Consider the following 21,296-nt stretch of genomic DNA (forward strand, 5'->3'; position numbering starts at 1 on the left):
GCATCATCAGCCATAGTCTTAACCTTAAATTAAAAATAAGCGTCTAAATAACATGTAGTAATGAAATGAATTTTTAAAATCTTGAAGAGATTTGAAGTAAAATAACATTAAAAATAACAATGATGGTTTGAAAATACAATGTGATGAGATACAATAGTGGAAGTATTAACAAAATTTACAACATTTGAACATCACTTCAAATTTTGAGATGGTCCATAGTGATCCTATTTGAAACTGTTCTTCAACTTCTATCCACCTACTTCATATCCTCAACGTGTTCTACAACTTCACCATATGCATCTGACTTTCGTCTTTTATCTTCAAGATCATGATGAACTTTGGATCTCTCGACTAACCTTGACTTTTATTCTCTCCTCTTTACTTTGATTATATAAGATTTTTCGCCATCGTCTAATTATAACCGCCATAACTATCAACTTTACTTTTATGCAATCTTACTACTTGTTGTATAACAATCTGTTGTTTTATCCATTGTACTTATTTTAGCAGCCTTCTAATGTTAATTTTGTTAATACTTCCACTATTGTATCTCATCACATTGTATTTTCAAACCATCATTGTTATTTTTAATGTTATTTTACTTCAAATCTCTTCAAGATTTTAAAAATTCATTTCATTACTACATGTTATTTAGACGCTTATTTTTAATTTAAGGTTAAGACTATGGCTGATGATGCCTTCAGGGAAGGCGAAACATGTCCCACTATTAGCTAACAAATTTATGTAAATCATCCAAGACGATTTTGTATTGATTAGGTGGTCTAATAAATAACTTAATGTTATTATTTCAATCTAATATCATCAATACGGACCAAAAATGATATTTATTACATGTAAAATCCTGCTATACTTCCATACACTAAGCTAGATGTTGTACGAGTGGCGGAGAGCCAGGAAAATCAGCAGTTTTTATAATCTCGGGGAAGATTTGAGACCTTTCATGAATGATTAAGATACACCCACAGTCGTTTATTGGGTAGCTTACAGATACACATCAAAATTGGAGAAGAAAGACGCCATTGGCTGAAAATTAATGACAGAAATTTACGATTGGCTAATTTCAAAACTGGCGGAAAGAAAGATTAATATTGCCAACCCACAAATGAAAGAACAACATTTATTAAAGAACAAACTTATGAATACAAAATATCTTCAAGAAAAGTTCCTTCACTTCGCACCAGGGTGCATGATCATAGTTTTTGGTAGAGACAACTGTGAGAGAATGTCCAGACCTCTTGATAATTAGTAAACAAAAACAATTCAAAATTAACACAGTGACATCTTCTGATAAACGGTTGAATTAATTCAGTTTCAAAGTTCAGAGGTTCAGCAGTAGAGGCGTACTTTAAAGCGGAAAATTCAAATGTGCGGTGTATAGGTGTACCAACTGGTACAATAATAATAATGCTTACAACAATGATAATATTAAGGGAACACTAAGATAAAACACCTGAAGGGGAAGTGCAGCGTGTCACTGACCTGACCAGCTGGTTGGAGGGGAGCGGACTGGTAATGGTTTGGATATGCACTGTATGCTGGAGGGGAGACAAAGGAAGACTTCATTAAGATAACTTTCAAATTTCAAATTCCTAGATATTTAGACAGAAATAAAAACAAATATTTCCAAATATTGAGTGTGACTTGATACAATCTGATGATGTTCTTTTAACATTTAACACTACCATATTTTAACATGGACATTGGCAGTGAACCAAGTCTTTTTTCCTGAATTTTAATACATTATTACACAACAGTGAAACATAGTACATACCTGATTTTTGTATCATATGAAGGTGTCAGACATCCAAAATGAAGATGTTCATCAGGAAGTGCCATATTTACGTGAAAAATCCCCGCATTTTTAAAAAGAATTGAGGTAAGAAATTGGATTGCGGGTTTTATTTGCATCAATGTTGGCAACACTCTCCTGGCTCAGCTAGTTTTCGATACTGGGTGTACAGTTATGCTTTGTGTAACCACAAATAGAAGGAAACTGCCCCCGTATGTTATAATGAAACGGAAAACAATTCAGACCTTTAATTAAAAACTGCCTTTACATTTACAAAATAGTATTTTACATTGTAACTTAAATTCAAAATTTCTCCGTGTCACAATAGAATGCGTCTTCCGGAACGTGCAGGGGTAGCTTTCCACACTTTCACCCACTTCGGTGTGTTGACATTTTGTTTCATAGCTGCTAAGTTTGAGTGAAATCGTAATTCTTTTTTATTCAGCGCTTTAAGGAAAGCCACAGTATCAAGTAACAAGCAGTGTGCGGAGAAGCAGAATCCGCAAAAATTGCGATTCTCTTTGGAGATGCCGACAGTTGGCGAAAAGGCATGGCTCCTAATTATAATCAATTTGTACGCAAAGAGCAATATTGTAAAAGCCAATGACACTGCATTGGTTTTTTTTTAATGCCTAGCCCAAACGGACTTTTTAAAAGGAGATGGGGTCACTGTACTGTGTTGCTATGCACTCGGAAGCAAAAGACTTCCTCCCCTCGTCATAAGAAAGTTCGATAAACCACTATATTTTTAAGGGCATCGGGTACTTTCCGTGCGAATACAAGGCATCTAAAAATGGATACAGTAAAGTAATCCAATGAACAAAGTACTTGCACAGATAAGCCAGCATAGACTTCTCGTCTTTGAATATTTCTTTTTTCTTTTGTTGAGTGAGGTTACGTTTTCAGTCAGTTATCCAAGTGCATTATTTGAATAGTGTAAATGCACCCTGTTGGATACATTTTGGAAATAATTCTTTTCCATTGCATTTGAAAGGTTTAAACTGTGCATCAATGTTAATTGCATGCAGTAACCGATCTTAGAATATTCTTTGACACGGCAAGGGTTGGCATTTCAGAAGTACAAGTTGGCGGTAAATTAGAAATTACGTAATTCAAAGTCCGAATCTTGCGTCCTAACGACTTCGAATTAACACGGTTTCACCATATTGCAAAACTAACATCCGAGTTTGCCGGTGTGCCTGTTTCAACCGTTTACACTGCACGAAAAAGAATTATCCAACACTGGTCATGTTAATAACCACATAAAGAAAAAAACGCGTGTGGAAAGTATTTTAGATGTGGAGTGTAACGAATCTGTAAGTAATTTAGGAGAGGATTCTAGTGATGCAAGAGACAATGAAGATTTCGATCTACAGGGAGTCGAGGCTATTGCAAATTTAGATTAATGAAATACCTAGGCCTACTTGATAATTTTCATGGCAGATATATTTTATAGCAGTGATAATGTATTTCTCAAATATGTTCAGGCAAAGCAGTTATATCCGTAAATTTACACGTTCATATTTGCGTAAAGACCACGTGGGGACCGCGCGGAGTGATATGAAATGTTTGTGTATGCCTATGTTAATCTTTCGGTGGAAGGAATTGCAGTTCATTAATTTTTTTTTTTTTTTTAAATGAGCCGTCCCTAAATTAGGGTGCGGGGATTATTCGCGTAAATATGCTACATTAATATATAGATAAATAATTAATTAATAATCAATAATTTTAATAATTAGTAATTATTAATAATAAAATTGTATTGATAAGGTGGAACCTTTTCTTATCCATATATTAATGAACTATCAATACGGAAATGAAACTAGTAAATCAAGGGGAAAAAAATGGTACATACCGCCAAAGTATTTTAATTACATAGTCTTATTAAAAATATTTAAAAAAGGTACAAGAGAAAAATTTACATAAATTTTACCAACAAGCCTGCTCAAACAATAAAAATAAATAATTTAATGTGGCTACTTAAGCCACAAATAAACATTAGTACATCTGAAATACAAAATTTATCTATTTAGGAATAGTTTGTTTTGATACAGTAGCCCTGAAAACATTGGGCTGTGTTAAGTCCAGCCTTGCACTCCTTGCACCACCATCTATAGTACTTATTTTCTGCGATACAAGTGAATCATCAGCCTATGTCTTTTCGTCTAAACGAAAAAAGAACCCAAATATCAGGAGAGGTGAAGTATTTCTTATCATTTGTATTCGGAGTAAAATAATGCATCTAAAAAAACTTGTGCTCGAAAGTAACGTAACAAATAAAAATCTTGCCCGAACCATCACTTGATATGTTATCTGGTTCATAAGCAGAGTATTAGTCACTGTCATCTATTTCTGAACCCCCTTCTCCCAATGAAATATACAAGATATTACCATCATTGAGCCGGCGTGAGGACATGTTTGTACAATAACATAGCTCTGAAGATGCCCTAAATTGGGGGGAAACAAAAATATTAGGTATTATATATTTATGTAACCACTTATAAGTGGATGTAAAGTATTGAACAGGTGGTTTAATAAATACCTTCATTATTTCTGAACTATAAGTGGTATGTTCCGAGCTGTCAGCGGAGAGATGGCGTGGAATGACATCAGTAGACGAATAAGTCTGAGTGGTGTCTTTAAAAGTAGGAAAGATCACAATATGAAGATAAAGTTGGAATTCAAGAGGACAAATTGGGGTAAATATTTCTTTATAGGAAGGAGAGTTAGGGATTGGAATAACTTACCAAGGGATATGTTCAATAAATTTCCAATTTCTTTCAAATCATTTAAGAAAAGGCTAGGAAACAATGGATAGGGAATCTGCCACCTGGGCAACTGCCCTAAATGCAGATTAGTATTGATTGATTGATTGATGATTGACAGTGCGACATATTTGGCGTGCTCAGCACCTGGCACACTGAGTGCTTCGGTAGAGGTCTACAGCAACAAGCAACTACCATTTTTATAGTTTAGGTTTTAACTTCCCAATAACTGCTGCATTCTAGTGGACACTACATAAACTACTGCCTTCAAGCAATGGACGGGAATCGCATGGGATACGTGGAGCTGCCTATAAACACGCACAAAAGTCACGCCCGTATGGTACACGGGTGCTGTCCACAACCAGGAAAGCAGTGCACCCATATCCCATATGGGCATAGTGTTGAAAGTATTAAGAAAGAAACATGTCATTCTTTGTTTAACAGCATGTATTTTTATTCCTTGTTTAATAGTGGGTGTTTTTACAGGTATGTTATATTTATACTGAAATTGTGTGTTCGACAGAGTGAAAAGCTAGAGGCAACAATCATCACTCATCAACTGAGATGTTCACCGCATGGGTGATACCAGGCTTCCCCGCCAAAATTCTTTGTGGTGAACTTTGCTCCGGCATGGAGCCCCTCTTAAGCGTTTTAAGGACCAGCTGAAACACATCATGAAGACAACTGGTATAGATATACAGACATAGGAAGAATGTGCTGTAGATCGCTCTCTGTGGCAGAACACTACACCCACCAATGTCAACTTGTTTGAAAGAGAACGCCGCAGACATCAAGAGGTCAAGCGACAAGCAAGTAAACTCCGTCAATTACAACCCCGCCCTCCTCCATCCTTTCAGTGTGATTTGTGTGGGCATATGTTTTATGCCAGGATTGGTCTGTTTAGTCATCGTAAACACATCCATAAACTGAGTTGAACTGGCCAATGTATGCAGGAAGAAGTTATACCTACTCGGATCAAGTTACAGCCGATGATTACATAATATGTAATTGTGCAGTCTATGGAAGCTAAATAAATGAATGAATAGTCAACATACACAAGTCCATATGTATGGGTTAAGAGGAAGTATAAATAATTCACAAGAGATGTGATGTAACAGTTCTTACTTTCCCAATATGATACACAAGCATGATAAATACAAGCTAATTTATTTCATATAAAATGTGTCAACAACAAAAAATGATACATTAGTACGAGTAGCAACTTGAGGAATGAAAGGAGAGCAACTTATAGGACAAGAATATACAACTTCACCTTCTCCTCTAGTTGACTAACGTCAAGTCTGGTATCTACACATCTCTCAAACCACACATACTTGGCAGGTCAATACTCACAAGAGTAATATCACGTGACGCTGCAGCAGCACTCATGTGAAGGCTGGGCTGCTTGACAGAACTCGAACAGTCAAGGGCACGTGCGAATGTCCCAACTGATCTGGATATAACAAGAAATTGGTCGATTTGCCTATCTGTTAGATGATGATGTGGTGTCCATATTAATGTTTCCAACTCCTCAAGATTTCGATTATCAGATTCATCTGCAAAAGAACAAATATTTTATGCATGGTATTTGTATTAACAAATGTTCATGATTGCTTGAAAAAATGGAAGAGATCACAAGAAAAACGTTAGCCCACAGCATCAACCTGTGGCTTTATAAGTAAATTAACTTATTCATCTTGGCAACCAAAGCCATTTTTGTGTTAGATGAAGCCAGCTTGGATTAATTTTCTGTGTGCAAGTCAAAGAATGTAGTATCTTCTGTCATAAAGTTCAGCCCTATAGTGAAAAAGGATATAAACTGTCAAAAGATCCACAACTTTGCATACAAAATGGATGTTGAAGCTATAAAAGCAATGAACCTAGAAACTTGCAACTTTTTCTTACACATTCCACTACTAATAAAAAGGAAGTGGTTCATGTCAGGGAAGACTCGATTAATACACTGAGTACCACACATCACTTCACAAGTGAAAACACATGCAATTTCAATCTCCAAGTGTAATATGATACATGTTTCATCTTACTGGAAGACTTCTTCACCCATAGTGTCTTATTAACACTAACTTAAAAGTAAAATCACATTGAATATCACTCTTGAATACATTGAATACTATTGAATATATCAACTTGTCTTCTGAGGAATCTTTAGTAAATGCCCCTGCAACAGTTTGTTTTGGTTACATTCTACAAAATTTCTTAAGAATATTTTAAAATGCACACATAAAAGAACAACTAGAGTACAATCATTCTCTGTAAAAGCTATGTTAAAAACAGTTAGCAGCTGATTGTAGCTTGATTAGAGTTTCAATATACTGCTTGTGTGCTTGTTCAGCTATAGCTCAGGAGGTGGAAGAGAGAAGGGACCTCGCTGACAGTTGGTCTTGTCAAATTGTCTAAGCGCTGGAAGCTTTCAATCAGAAATCAAGTCAATAGGGTCTTCCGTAAGATCACGCTTGGACACTGAAATTGCATGTGTTTGCACTTGTTAAGTGATGTACTGATGTGTATTGATTAGGTGGATACTTTAAATAAAATAAAGTTCTTAATCAAATTATATCAATACGAATTTAATCACCAAAAGCAGTGAATTGTATTGAATAGGTGGCTACAATAAATTTTATTCTAATAGAATCTTAATTATTGTTATCTTCAATATGGAACAAACATGAGATTAGTTACTTGTACAGGCTTTTAATTTACTGTGGACAAACAGTGCCTGTACCATGCACGTTCCCCAGTTCTCATTCTTATTACGACGAAACATACGTATTATGTGTGTTGACTGGCACTACAGGATAGGATCTGGTTCATGTACCCTACCGCTCATTACTTTCAATAAACCATGACTGTTTTCAGATGTTTCAGATATGAACACAAAACAAAATTATTTCTCCAAAAACATAATTGTATAAACTTAAACTTATATAATACAAAGAGAATAATTACATCTTACTTTCATCAAAGTACCCTCCCTCGGATTTAATGACTGCCTCACAAACTTGAGGCATGTGGTCAATCAGTATTTTTTTTTTTTTTTTTTTTTTTGCTATTGGCTTTACGTTGCACCGACACAGATAGTTTTTATGGCGACAATTGGACAGGAAAGGGCTAGGACTGGAAAGGAAGCGGCCATGGCCTTAATTAAGGTACAGCCCCAGCATTTGCCTGGTGTGAAAGTGGGAAACCACGGAAAACCATCTTCAGGGCTGCCAACAGTGGGGTTCGAACCCACTATCTCCCGAATACTGGATACTGGCCGCACTTAAGCGACTGTGGGTATCAAGCTTGGTCAATCAGGTTTTGTAGGTATTTTGAGTCTATATGAACCCACACATATGTAACAATGTTCCAGAGATGTTCTTTGTGGGGTACATGAACTTCTCTGATAACGGCTGTCCACTTCACCTCAGACCATTTCAATGGCATAACAATCCGGACTTTGGGATGGCCAGACCATATCTTTCACTACTTTCTGTTTTTCCTTTGATGCAATGTACTGTACAGTACTTCTTACAGAACGCTGACCAACATTTTGGGTCATTATCCTGTTGTAAAGTGAACCCTTTCCCTATTAAGCGCAATCCACACAGTATTCTAAGATACTAAAGCATGCGGTCTAGTGCTTCTGATCCATACAACTTTCTATTTTTACAATATCTCCAATTTTATCTCCTGCAAAACATCCCAAAACCATAATAGAAACCCCACCGTGTCTAACTTCAGGTCAAACGCACTGCAGGGCCCCCTTTTCTCCTTCATATCGGTGAACAAATATCCTCCCCCTGGTTTCAAAAATCTTGAACTTTAATCTATCTCTGAATAACACATTCTTCCACTTTTCATGTGTCCAACATCACCGTTTCTTAGCCTATTTGAGGCTCTTCTTTTTATATATGGGCCTCAGAGGGATTTCCCTGCTGCCGCAGATCCTTTCAAGATGGCTTCAATCAGTCTCCTTTTTACTGGTGCAACAGATATTGGTTTCTTGCTCATTTCTACCAATTCTGTGTGAATGTGTGTCACTGCTTTGAACCTATTTTTCTTATTAGTAATTCTGATGAATTTTTCATCACTTTTAGCAGTTTTACTAGGTTCTCCTGATCGTGATCTGTCCTCATTGCTTTCTGATGCCGTCTGGTGGTGAAGGGTGTAACGCACACCCTCCATAGACATGATACATTGTCTTGCAATTTGGTGAATAGATAAATCTGCTTGTCTGAGTGCTACAAATGCAGCATATTTTTCTATGGATATCTCCACTCTTGGAGCCATAATAACGATGTGCACAATGTCAATTGTCACTATAGAACTGATTTGCAGGAACCAAAACATGTGTGTCTTAGCAATCCTTGAAGAACATTGTGGACATTACAACACTACAGGGAACAACCGAGGTGGATCGAACGGGCCTTCAATCATCAACTAGGTAAAGAAATGCACCAGTTCAGGCATGTATTGATATGTATATAACATTCTTTTGGGGCAATATTGCATCAACATGAAAACAAACACATAAACCTGATATGTTTACAAGTGTTGTACTATTCATTTGCTTACTCAAGTGTAACGAAGCCTCCATGGCTCAGGCGGCAGTGCGCCGGCCTCTCACTGCTGGATACCGTGGTTCAAATCCTGGTCACTCCATGTGAGATTTGTGCTAGGCAAAGCGGAGGCAGGACAGGTATTTCTCCGGGTACTCTGGTTTTCCCTGTCATCTTTCATTCCTGCAATACACTCAAATACCATTTCATTTCGTTAATCATTCATTAATCATTGCCGCAGAGGAGTGCGACAGGCTTCAGCAGCCGGCACATTTCCTATCCTCGCCGCTAGATGGGGGTTTCATTCATTCCATTCCTGACCCGGTTAAATGACTGAAAACAGGCTGTAGATTTTCAAGTGTAACAGTGGTATTATACCGTATCTACAGGGAATTTGATGTAAATTATTAGGTGTACTGAAATTAATGAGCGGAAGGGTAGTATTCGAAAGAAATACAGGTGACAGCATAATACAGCTCTACAATTCATAGACTTCTTTTTCAAATATCAATCAATCACTACTCATCTGCATTCAGGGCAGTCACCTAGGTGGCAGATTCCTTATCTGTTGTTTTCCTAGCCTTTTCCTAAATGGTTGCAAAGAAATTGGAAAGTTATTGAACATTTCCCTTGGTAAGTTATTCCTATCCCTAACGCCCCTTCCTACAATGAATATTTGCCCCAATTTGTCCTCTTGAATTCTAACTTTAACTTCATGTTGTAATCTTCCCTACTTTTAAAGACACCACTCAAACTTATTCGTCTACCAATGTCATTCCATGCCATCACTCCACTAACAGCTCGCAACATAGAACTTATGATAAAGATGTTGATTCCCATAGGGAAACTGAAATATTTGTCCGAATGAGTATATTTATAATACCAATATTAGTCCATTATTGGACATGCCTGACTCGTTGGCTGAATGGTTTGCGTACTGACCTTCGGTTCAGAGGGTCCCGGGATCGATTCCCGGCCGGGTCAGGGATTTTAACCTTCACTGGTTAATTCCAGTGGCCCAGGTGCTGCGTGTTTGTACTGTCCCCAACATCCCTGCAACTCACACACCATACATAACACTATCGACCACCACAATAACATGCAGTTACCAACACATGGCAGATGCCGCCCACCTCATCGGAGGGTCTGCCTTACAAGGGCTGCACTCGGCAAGAAATAGCAACACGAAATTTTAAAAAAATTATTGGACATAATGCACTAGCCATGCGTCTTGGTAGGTGTGCTATTTTCCCAACTGATGAGCCCAACTTAGCACGCTGGGGTGAAACGCTGGCAACCAGGAATGAGTTCGCTTGAAAATTTACAATGTCCAACAACGGACCAATTATATTGGTACACACCACTTAGTCAAGCAGCTCGTCTCCTTTCTCCCAAGTCTTCCCAGCCCTAACTTTGCAAAATTTTGTAAAACTACTCTTCTGTCGGAAATCACCCAGAACAAATCAAGCTGCTTTTCTTTGGATTTTTTACAGTTCTCGAATGAAGTAATTCTGGTGAGGGTCCCATACACTGGAACAATACTCTAGTTGGGGTCTTACCAGAGACTTATATGTCCTCTCCTTTACATCCTTACTGCAACCCCTAAATACTCTCATAACCATGTGCAGTGATCTGTACACTTTTTTTCACAATTCCATTTATGTGATTACCCCAATGAAGATCTTTCCTTATATTTATACCTAGGTACTTACAATGATCCCCAAAAGGAACTTTCACCCCTTCAATGCCATAATTGAAACCAAGAGGACTTTTCCTATTTGTGAAACTCACAACCTGATTTTTAACCCTGTTTATCATCATACTATTGCCTACTGTCCATCTCACATTATCGATGACATTTTGCAGTTTCTCACATTCCTGTAACTTATTTATTACCCTACACAGAATAACATCATCTGCAAATAGACTCATCTCTAATTCCACTTCTTTAATCATATCATTTATATATACAAAAAAACATAAAGGTCCAATAATACTGCCTTGAGGAATTCCCCTCTTAATTATTACAGGGTCAGATAAAGATTCGCCTGCTCTAATTTTCTGAGATCTATTTTCTAGAAATATTACCATCCATTCAGTCATTTTTTTAGTCCAAAAACTTATTTTTGCTAGTAGTCTCTCATGATCTACCCTATCAAATGCTTTACATAAGTCAATTGCGATACAGTCCATTTGACCTCCTGAATCCAAGATATCTGCTATATCTTGCTGGAATCCTACAGTGGAATAACTTTGCAGAATCCGAACTGCCTTCTATCAAACCAGTTATTAATTTTGCAAACAGGTCTATACAATCAGAAAGAATACTTTCCCAAAGCTTACATGCTTTACACGCAAAGCTTGTCAAACTCACTGGCCTGTAATTTTCAGCTTTATGTTTATCACCCTTTCCTTTATACACAGGGGCTACTATAGAAACTCTCCTTTCATTTGGTATAGCTCCTTCATGCAAACAATCATATAAGTACTTCAGATATGGTACTATATCCCAACCAACTGTCTTTATTATATCCCCCAAAATATTATCAATTCCAGCTGCTTTTCTAGTTTTCAACTATCGTATCTTATTGTGAATGTTGTTATCAAACGTAAATTTTAACACTTCTTTAGTAGTTGTCATCTCCTCTATCTGGACATTATCCATGTAAGCAACAATCTTTACATACTGCTGACTGAATACTTCTGCCTTTTGAAGATCCTCGCATATACACTCCCCTTGTTCATCAATGATTCCTGGAATGTCCATTTTGGAATCTGTTTTTGCCTTGAAGTTACCTATACATACAATTTCACTTTTTACTAAAATTTGCATGAGTGCCAATTATGCTTGCCAGTACGTTATACCTTTTTTCTTTTTGGCTAGGGGCTTTACGTCGCACCAACACAGATAGGTCCTATGGCGACGATTGGATAGGAAAGGTCTAGGAGTTGGAAGTAAGCGGTCGTGACCTTAATTAAGGTACAGCCCCAGCATTTGCCTGGTGTGAAAATGGGAAACCACGGAAGACCATCTTCAGGGCTGCCAACAGTGGGATTCGAACCCACTATCTCCCGGATGCAAGCTCACAGCCACGCGCTTCTATGTGCACGGCCAACTCGCCCGGTAGTATGTTATCCTTAGCTGACTTCTTTGCTAAAATCTATTTCCTAGTAAGTTCCTTCAAGTTTCCACAGCCACTTCTAACTCCTATTTCTTTCCAACCTGCACCTCCTTCTTGGCCTCTTTACTTCTCTGTTATGATACAGTGGGCCTTTCCTATTTGTTACCACCTTTAAATGTACAAACCTGTTTTCACATTCCTCAACAATTGCTTTAAACCCATCCCAGAATGTGTTTACATTTTTATTTACCATTTTCCACCGATCATAATTACTTTTTAAAAACTCCCTCACCCCTGTTTTATCAGCCTTATGGTAATGCCTGATAGTCCTACTTTCAGACCTTTCTTTCTATCACATTTATTTATAACTACAACAAAAACAGCTTTGTGATCACCAATACTGGCTATTACTTTAGTTTCTCTATAGAGCTCATCTGGTTTTACCAGCACCACGTCCAGAATATTCTTCCCCCAAGTTGGTTCCGTCACTGTCTGAATCAGCTGTCCTTCCCATATTAACTTATTTGGCATTTGTTGGTCATGCTTGCTGTCATTCGCATTACCTTCCCAATTGACATTTGGTAAATTAAGATCATCCACTCCAATCACGTGACTTTCCATATAGTTTATAGCTGATTATCTTATTAAATAATTTCAAATCAGCGCCAGCGCAACCCTTTCCTAGTCTGTACTCTTCAAAGACATCAAGTTTCTTATTATCTTTAGACATGAGACTTATATCTAGAATTTCATGTTTGTCATCTTTAACTTTTCCGTAGCTTACAAATTCTTCTTTCACCAGAATGAATACTCCCCTTCCTACCATTCCTATCCTATCTCTATGATACACACTCCAGTTCCGTGAGTAAATTTCTGCATCCATTATATCATTTCTCAGCCATGACTCAACTTCTGTTACAATATGTGGTAAGTATAGGGCCCTATATCTAAATTACTTTCTATTCCTTTCTTTGCAATACTTCTATACAGTTCAACACTAACATTTTTATGTCATCCCTACTGGGAAAATACTGAGAAAAGAAACCATGTAGTTCTGCGAAATTTGTGATGTTGGTCTGTGTGTGCCACAATGACTTGAAGTGTACAAAAAAAGACAATTACATCAACTGAAGAGATCACACAAATTACACAAAATATTTATGTCCTAATTATAAGTTAGATGCATTTCTAGTACAAACATTTCTGCGTGGTCAAAATCTAAATAAACTTAATTTCAGCTATATGTTGTACTCTAAGTGTACATGTTGAATTTTGTTTTTCAATGTCAAAAACCTACTGATTTCAATCTACTGTTTCCATGGTAAGGGATCTATCAATTGCAATACAGCTTTTACGGGTAGAAAGTAGAAAGTATGAACTCAAATACAGCGAAATAAATATTACCTAAGTTGAAAACTATTATTTAATTCAGAAAAACCCCAAATTATTGTAACATGACCAGTTTGGAAGATAAAAATGAAAGAAAGTGGGCAAGACCTCAATATGTTAACAATTAAATCTCAGGTTAGACTAAAATTTTAATGTTTTCATGATAAAAGATTTAGAATCAGATGAGGCCACAATGCTAATGTCACTGAGACCCAAACTCACAGCCTTCTGATATCAGGAATCAAAAAGGAAAAGGAATCCAAATTCCTACAATGGTGGGAGAAGGGGGTGAACACTATTTAACAGATACTGAAAAAGCAAACCTATTTAGTAAAGAATTCAGAGATTCAGTAGATGATTGTCAGGAGTTGGAAACCGAAACAGAAGATAGAGAGGGAGAGACACAAAGGGAAACAAGAAGCTTCTCATTCACAAATGAAGATATTTACAGAGAAATCCAACTGCTTCAGCAAGGAAAAGCAGCAGGAAGCGATCAAATTACTGGGGAGGTGTTAAAGACAATGGGGTGGTACATAGTGCCTTATTTAAAATTTCTCTTTGACTATGTCATAAATAATAGTGTAGTACCAAAGGAATGGAAGGAATCTATAATAATACAAATTTATAAAGGAAAGGGTGATAAAAGGAAACCAGAGAACTACAGACCAATCAGCCTGACCAGTATAGTTTGTAAAATACTGGAGAGTTTAATATCAAAGTACATCAGAGGAATATGTGATGATAAAAATTGGTTCATGAGGAGCCAGTATGGATTTAGAAAGAAATTTTCTTGTGAGGCACAACTGGTGGGATTTCAGCAGGACATATCAGATCAATTGGATACGGGAGACCAGGTAGATTGCATAGCCATAGATCTTTCCAAAGCCTTTGATAGAGTGGAACATGGAATATTATTAAAGAAATTGGAGGGAATAGGATTGGACGTAAGGGTTACACGGTGGATAAAAACATTTCTAAATTCAAGGGTTCAGAAAGTCAAAGTAGGAAATAATGTATCTCAGGAAGAGAAAGTTTGGAAGGGAATTGCACAGGGTAGTATAATCGGTCCGTTACTTTTCTTAATATACGTACATGATTTAGGGAATAATATAACATCAAAAATAAGATTGTATGCAGATGACATAATTGCTTATAGGGAAATAAATAACGTTGACGAATGTTCAGAATTACAAAGGGACCTTGAGAGTATCCAACAACGGGTTGAGAATAATATGAAGGTTAATGGAGGCAAATCAACTGTTACAACATTTACAAACAGGAGCTTTAAAACTGAATTTGAATATATTTTGAATGGGGTAGTTATCCCAAAAGATGGCAAGTGCAAATACTGAGGTGTGAGATTTGAAAGTAATTTGCACTGGAAGGGTCACGTGGATGACATTGTTGCGAAAGCATACAGATCGTTACATGTCATAATGAGGCTACTTAAAGGATGCAACAAAGAATTAAAAGAGAAAAGTTACTTAAGTATGGTTCGTCCATTATTGGAATATGCAAACAGTGTTTGGGATCCTCACCAAGAGTACCTAATAAAAGAAATAGATAGTGTGCAGAGGAAAGCAGCAAGATTTGTAACAGGGGATTTCAGGAGAAAGAGTAGTGTATTGAAAATGTTAAAGGAACTTGGGTGGGAAACTTTAAGTAAGAGAAGGGAGAAAACTAGACTTATAGAATTATATAGAGCCTATATAGGAGAAGAAGCATGGGGAGATATCCGTGAGAGGCTTCAGTTGGAAAATAATTATATCGGCAGGACTGACCACAAATATAAAATTAGAAGGAATTTTAGCAGAAGCGATTGGGGTAAATTTTCATTCATTGGGAAGGGTGTGAAGGAGTGGAACAGTTTACCAGGGGTAGTGTTTGATCCTTTTCCAAAATCTGTACAGATATTCAAGAAGAAAATAAATGAAATGTTAGAGGGCATTCGACCAGTGCAGGTTATTGTAAATAAAATTTTAAAAATGTATGTGAATAAATTAATTCCAACCCCTGGTCTAAGGAGTTTGGACAGCCAAAGTAGGGGACTGCCTGTAGGGGTGAAGTACAGTGGGGACTTCGAGGGCCCTGGGACCGCTACGGTAGCTGTGAAGGCCCTTCAGGAACTCTGAAAAGTGGTGGCAAAAGGGGCTCTGGTTAAGACGCAGCAGGTCGTTATGCTACTTAGGTTCCAGAATGGGTAGCAAAAAAAAAAAAAAGTAAATAAATGCAATGTAAATTTTAATCTTATACCAGTTGTATAGTATCATTTGAAGTAATTCCACATACTGTATATCAGTTGACTATATTTGTAAGTAGTACAGGAGATATTATAAGTAGAATTTTGTAAACAGTATAAATTTATTAAGGATGAACTGTGTGTTTAATAGAAAAAATTGTTAGCGTAAAATGTATAATATTGTATTATAGGAAAATTTTCTTCTTGTTAATTTAATATTTAGTGCTTGACAATAATGTATTTTAGTGTACCATTTGCCACCGAGGTAGACACGTCATTTGCAAATAAAGAGATTTTGATTTGATTTTTTATTTGATTTTTCAGGGCACCATCTCCAAATAAAAGAGTGCAGACTTTCATTTGAGTTTTGTGTGCCACCCCTGACACAGCGAGCCAATAGTTGATCTGATGACAATCTCTCTTATAAAGGGACTATTGCTTCCACAAGGTTTGGGGAAAACTGAATTTTCCTGTCCTTATGACTCATGGGTGTTTTTCACTTAGCAATGCTTCTGTTATAGAAACACCAGGATTTTAGGCCAGTTGGGCAATTGTAATGCCTTTCTTGATGTCTGTAGAGGAATAGTGATGAAGTGGGACAAATATGGCTTTCTTCATTGCATTGATATCAGAGAGGTTGTCAATTACTGCTTTTCTGTAAAAGCTGCTCAATTTTTTTATTGTCTCATTTTTCAAAGACCCAGGACCACGACCTCCTAAATTCTTGTCTTTCTGAATTTTTAGTAGCCCAGCTGTCATCCTCTTGGCTACATGATTAACACATTCTTCTTTGACTACCTGAATATCAGGTCCATAAATTTGGAGATTATTCAAATGAAGATGGATCTTAGCATCCCCATCTGAGAGAACTACTGTGCAGCGCATTTTGCATTTTTCAATCAACCTCCTCCACAGATCAGCTGCAGCTACCTTCATTGAGCCAGAAGAGCATTCATAATTCTTGCTACAATCACCACTGTTCCTGTGAGCTACTTGTACAAAATCATGCTCTGGCGCTCCAGGTTCTAAGTCACTTGCAATGGTGTTACACATAGCACAATACTGTGATAAGCCCTGGTATTCTAAAACAAGACCTGTCAAAGTATCAATCACTGTCCCAATGCCATGCAGACTTGTATGACCTCTCTTGTGCCACGTAGCATCATAAGACACTGCAATATCAATTATGTCTTGGCCAACTAAAGAGGGATCAACAGTTTCATGTGCTTTGCGGGCAACACACAGAGACTGTTCAAGCAAAGAATTCTGCAAATTTATTGTTTCTTCTCCTAAGATATTTACATGACTTGTAAAGGATTTGTAATCCATTCCTTGCATCGCCATTGTCTGACAGAATTTTTCCATACCCCTATGGCCAACTCCTATAGAAAGGAAGGAATCTACAAGTCTGTTATTCACTTGGAAAGGAGGTCGTTCTGTTTCATCCCTTGGCATTCTAAGACTACTGTAACTTTGGCTTACAGTTTGATTGCAGTGTTTATATACTACCAAAATTTTGGTGGCAAAACCCTGACAGTATGTTAGATTAGCCTCAAGAGATATCTGATCACAAATTGGGCATTTTAAATTCTTCATCACCTGATTCCATGTGACAGAGTGAACCACAGTACAAGTATTATTATTACTGACAGATGCAGGTGGTTGGATGGATGATGGTGGTTAGGCCTAATTTTTTCTCACTTCTGGAGTGATAGGGGAGGTAAAGAGGAAGGGCTTGAAGAAGGAAATTTAGATGAACTTGGGGTATCATTGTAAGGAATATCCGGAGTTGATGACTGAGTAGGCTGAAAATAACTTTCTGTGTGGGAAGTATCACATACGCCTGCCGGTATCTCTTGATTGGCATCAGACTTCAGGGACATTTTCTTCTTGGCTAAACCTTCACGAGCAGCATTTGTACAAGACCTTAGGAGGACACTACCGAGAATTCACACCATTCATCATGAACCCACGATCACCCACATGCACTTTCCTATTGAACTACTTTATTTGCTCTTCTGAACTCTTAAGGAAATATCAGCACTGTGTTTGTAAACAACTACAAGGAAGTGGTCATATGTAGGCTAATCATAAAGGCCTACTTCATCTTCACCTTCTAATACATAATTTGAGACTAAAGTAAACTAATAATACGTCAGTTATATTACAAAAATAAAACTGAACACAGAAGAAACATGTTCCTTCGAATTTATTCATGTAATTGGTATTTCTATAGTTACCGTAGTAATGTTACCTCGTCAACTCACTAGATAGCAGCACAATGCAGTTCTGGAGGCAATTTGAATATATGACAATGAAACTATCGCAAAAAAGGGCATTGGTGAGAGAGGTATCTGTTGCGTTGAAGCTAGTGGATGGGGGCGCTTCCCCAGCACTCAACCGGACATTTAAATGTCACGCTAGTACTTTAAAAATGGCGGAACCCGATCCGCAGGAGTCTGGCGTACAATAATATGCACAAATTGAAAAAATGATAATTTTTACTTTTTTCACCAAAAACTCAGTCCCCTTAAAGGGGATTGTACATGTAAAAAAAATTTTCAAAAATCAGCATCATGGGGAGCAAGCTTTTTTTCTACATACATACAGTATTACAGAGAATTAAAAAATGTATAGACAGATATTTGCTTACATTTGCACAATGGAAAATTGAACACAGGAGATACCAAACAATGTTCTGCTCTCAGTATGGTTATGAGATGCTTATGCCATCTCAAGCCAAAACCTTTGAAAGTAGCATTACAGTAAATGTTCAGAGTATTTCCTGTGAAAAGTTACGCAAGACATGGGTTAATCAATATTGCAACAAAAGATGTTTTGAGTCACAAGTGAGTCAGTAAAAAACATACATTATGCCTGAATGTGTCACATTGTTCTGAACAAATGTGTACTCTTGGTTTGTGGGTTTCTGTACTTAATAAAAGGAAATTTTGAAAAGTTCGCAGACTCAGTGACACCAGCTAAGGGCAACTTGCATGAGGACACATAATGCTACAAACAGCAGGTGATACGCTAAAATGAAACTCTGGTTGGGTTCATGATTCCTATCTAAATCCAAGAGTCACATTACCAACAGTCGAAGATAGCAGGAGGACCAATGTCTGAAAACATTCAAACAGAATAACTACTACCAAAAATGCTTATGACTCTGTGTACAGGAGGAGCACACGAACTACATACTAATCAACTATCACACACAACCTGATTTGTCAAGATCTGCCATACTAAAATTCAACAGAAATTTCTCTTTTATTCATTTTCATTGGGTCTATAAACACAAAGTCCTTTACCACATACTTAAGCAATGCCTAAGTACTATAATAATTGCATGTAGTTAACGATAAGATTAGTGAGCATGCATTATATTTGCCCACAATGGCCACAAACTGGAATGCACGTTTTATCTAAAGCAGGTGTCAAGCAGGCTGCCCACACACTGCAAGAGGTCCTTTGCATGGTTTTTTTTGCCTTCGTGGGGAAATATGACCACAATTTGATTTTATTTAACCGTTTCCCCACAGACATTTTTTGACTCACTATCTGCCAAAATCTGGCATAATAATTTGTTTGTCAGGGATAATTGTGGAGTACCTTCACTAAATAACATTGATCAATAAACAAAGACTTTCAGTCGATATCTTGGGCATCCAACAAGCATTCTAAGACAACTGAAACATGTTAATTCAAAATATGCAAACCATTTGTCTCTATCACCCACCATTCTTGAGATATTCGATATCAACCATTTACATATTTTTAACATTGTATCAAGGAAAATAACTCTCAGAAGGAAGTTTCTCTAAAGCACTGATTGCTATGTGGAGTACTAATGAACATGACACTTATTGGATTTATCTGTTACATAACCGTGCACATAGCAAAACAGATCTGGTGAATTTATGCAACCTCTGTATCCCATAATGCCCACTGTCACTGACAATAAGAGAGAGGCAAATGAAAATTTTCGGCTTTATATGGAAAATAACTTTAAAAAAATGAAATAATTTTCTATTAATGCAGAGAGATAAAAAATAAATCTTTGTCAACATCTTCAAAACCTGAGGTGATAGAGCAAAACGGTTTTCAGATTTGAAATCAGCATGAAAATGTCCTCTAGAAACAATAAACATCATGTCAGATATCTGCCCCTTGTAAATCAGTGTAATTTGTTTTGTTTTGTAATAACCACTCAGATATATTTCAAATTTTGCAACAAAAGAAAATAAACTATTCTTATTCTAAAATGATACAATGAGATTAACTATTTACACACAGGAAGTCCCCAGTTAAGTATAATATATCAAGAAGAATATAACACTGCACAACACAGTCTGATTGCTTGCACTTAAAGGCAGTCTGAATCGCTCTACCTGATAGGGCTCTTCTTACGTAATGTACAGAGCATAGGACTTCACCATAAATCACCCACCATTTCTTCATCATCTATGATGATATTTAGATAGCAAATCTTACTGCCCCTCAAATATACAAATTTCAAACTGTATTACACTGAATAAGCTTGGAAGAAAAAATGGCACCAGTTGGAAGATGAGGTACAAGACATAGTCCAAAGCAGAATTAACTAGATGATTGGAACTGATATTGTAGACATGATATGGGCTTTTGGGCTTATGCCGTGTCAAGAAAATAAGGTGAAACTCTCTACGTTTTGCAGAGGACTTTGCTCTGCGACTTCAGAAGAAAATTTCAACTGTTCACAAGGAAGTCTTCTACAATAATGAGGGTTTGAATTTAAGAATACTTTACACTTGGAGAATTGTAGTGGTATGTTCATTCCTCACCAGGTGGCTCTATGCTGGCACAGCGCTCCAAGCGGGAGCTGATGACAACATTAAGCTCCAAATGAGATGTTGTATCACACAATGTGTGCTTGAGAAGTATCAGAGAGGACATCAGACGAATGAGGGACAAATGTGGTAGAAGAAAATAGAAACTAATAAAATAAATGCAACGAAAGACACCAGGATAGAATAGAAGAGAGTTGAAGAATGGAAAGAAAGTATGCGGAGAGAACCAGATGAGGAGGATGATGTGAGACAGTGTGAGAGTGAGGGGGGAGGGGCATAACCGGTATACACATGTTATAGAAGTATAATATTAACACATAGCTGGGAATGAACCAACTGGTGATGATGAACGTACGAATTTGGAAAACATCAAAACGAAATAACAACATAGAAAGGCTGACATAGGCATAGAATGGCTGACAAATGCGTATTACTTAATTGATAGCCAGTGTCCCTGTTGAAATTGTTAGGATTTTTATGTATTTCCACAGCTTCTTCTGTAACCTTAAACCTTAGTGTGGCTAAGAGCTTGAACATCTTGGAATACGACATCGTGACTCGACAATAGCGCATACTCAGC

The 21,296-nt window shown here is 37.1% G+C and overlaps 1 protein-coding gene across 8 annotated transcripts in view; it reads right to left on the reverse strand.

Moving 5' to 3' along the window:
* LOC136863928 (metastasis-associated protein MTA3) overlaps positions 1 to 21,296 on the reverse strand; it is a 901,938-nt gene that overhangs the window by 496,968 nt on the left and 383,674 nt on the right. For all 8 annotated transcript variants that reach the window (XM_067140366.2, XM_067140364.2, XM_067140363.2 and 5 more), the window contains one exon: positions 5,929 to 6,131. In XM_067140366.2, coding sequence (XP_066996467.2) covers positions 5,929 to 6,131 — 203 coding nt within the window. The remainder of the gene's footprint in view (positions 1 to 5,928; positions 6,132 to 21,296) is intronic.

Source organism: Anabrus simplex, chromosome 2, assembly GCF_040414725.1.
Source record: "Anabrus simplex isolate iqAnaSimp1 chromosome 2, ASM4041472v1, whole genome shotgun sequence".
Lineage (NCBI taxonomy): Eukaryota > Metazoa > Arthropoda > Insecta > Orthoptera > Tettigoniidae > Anabrus > Anabrus simplex.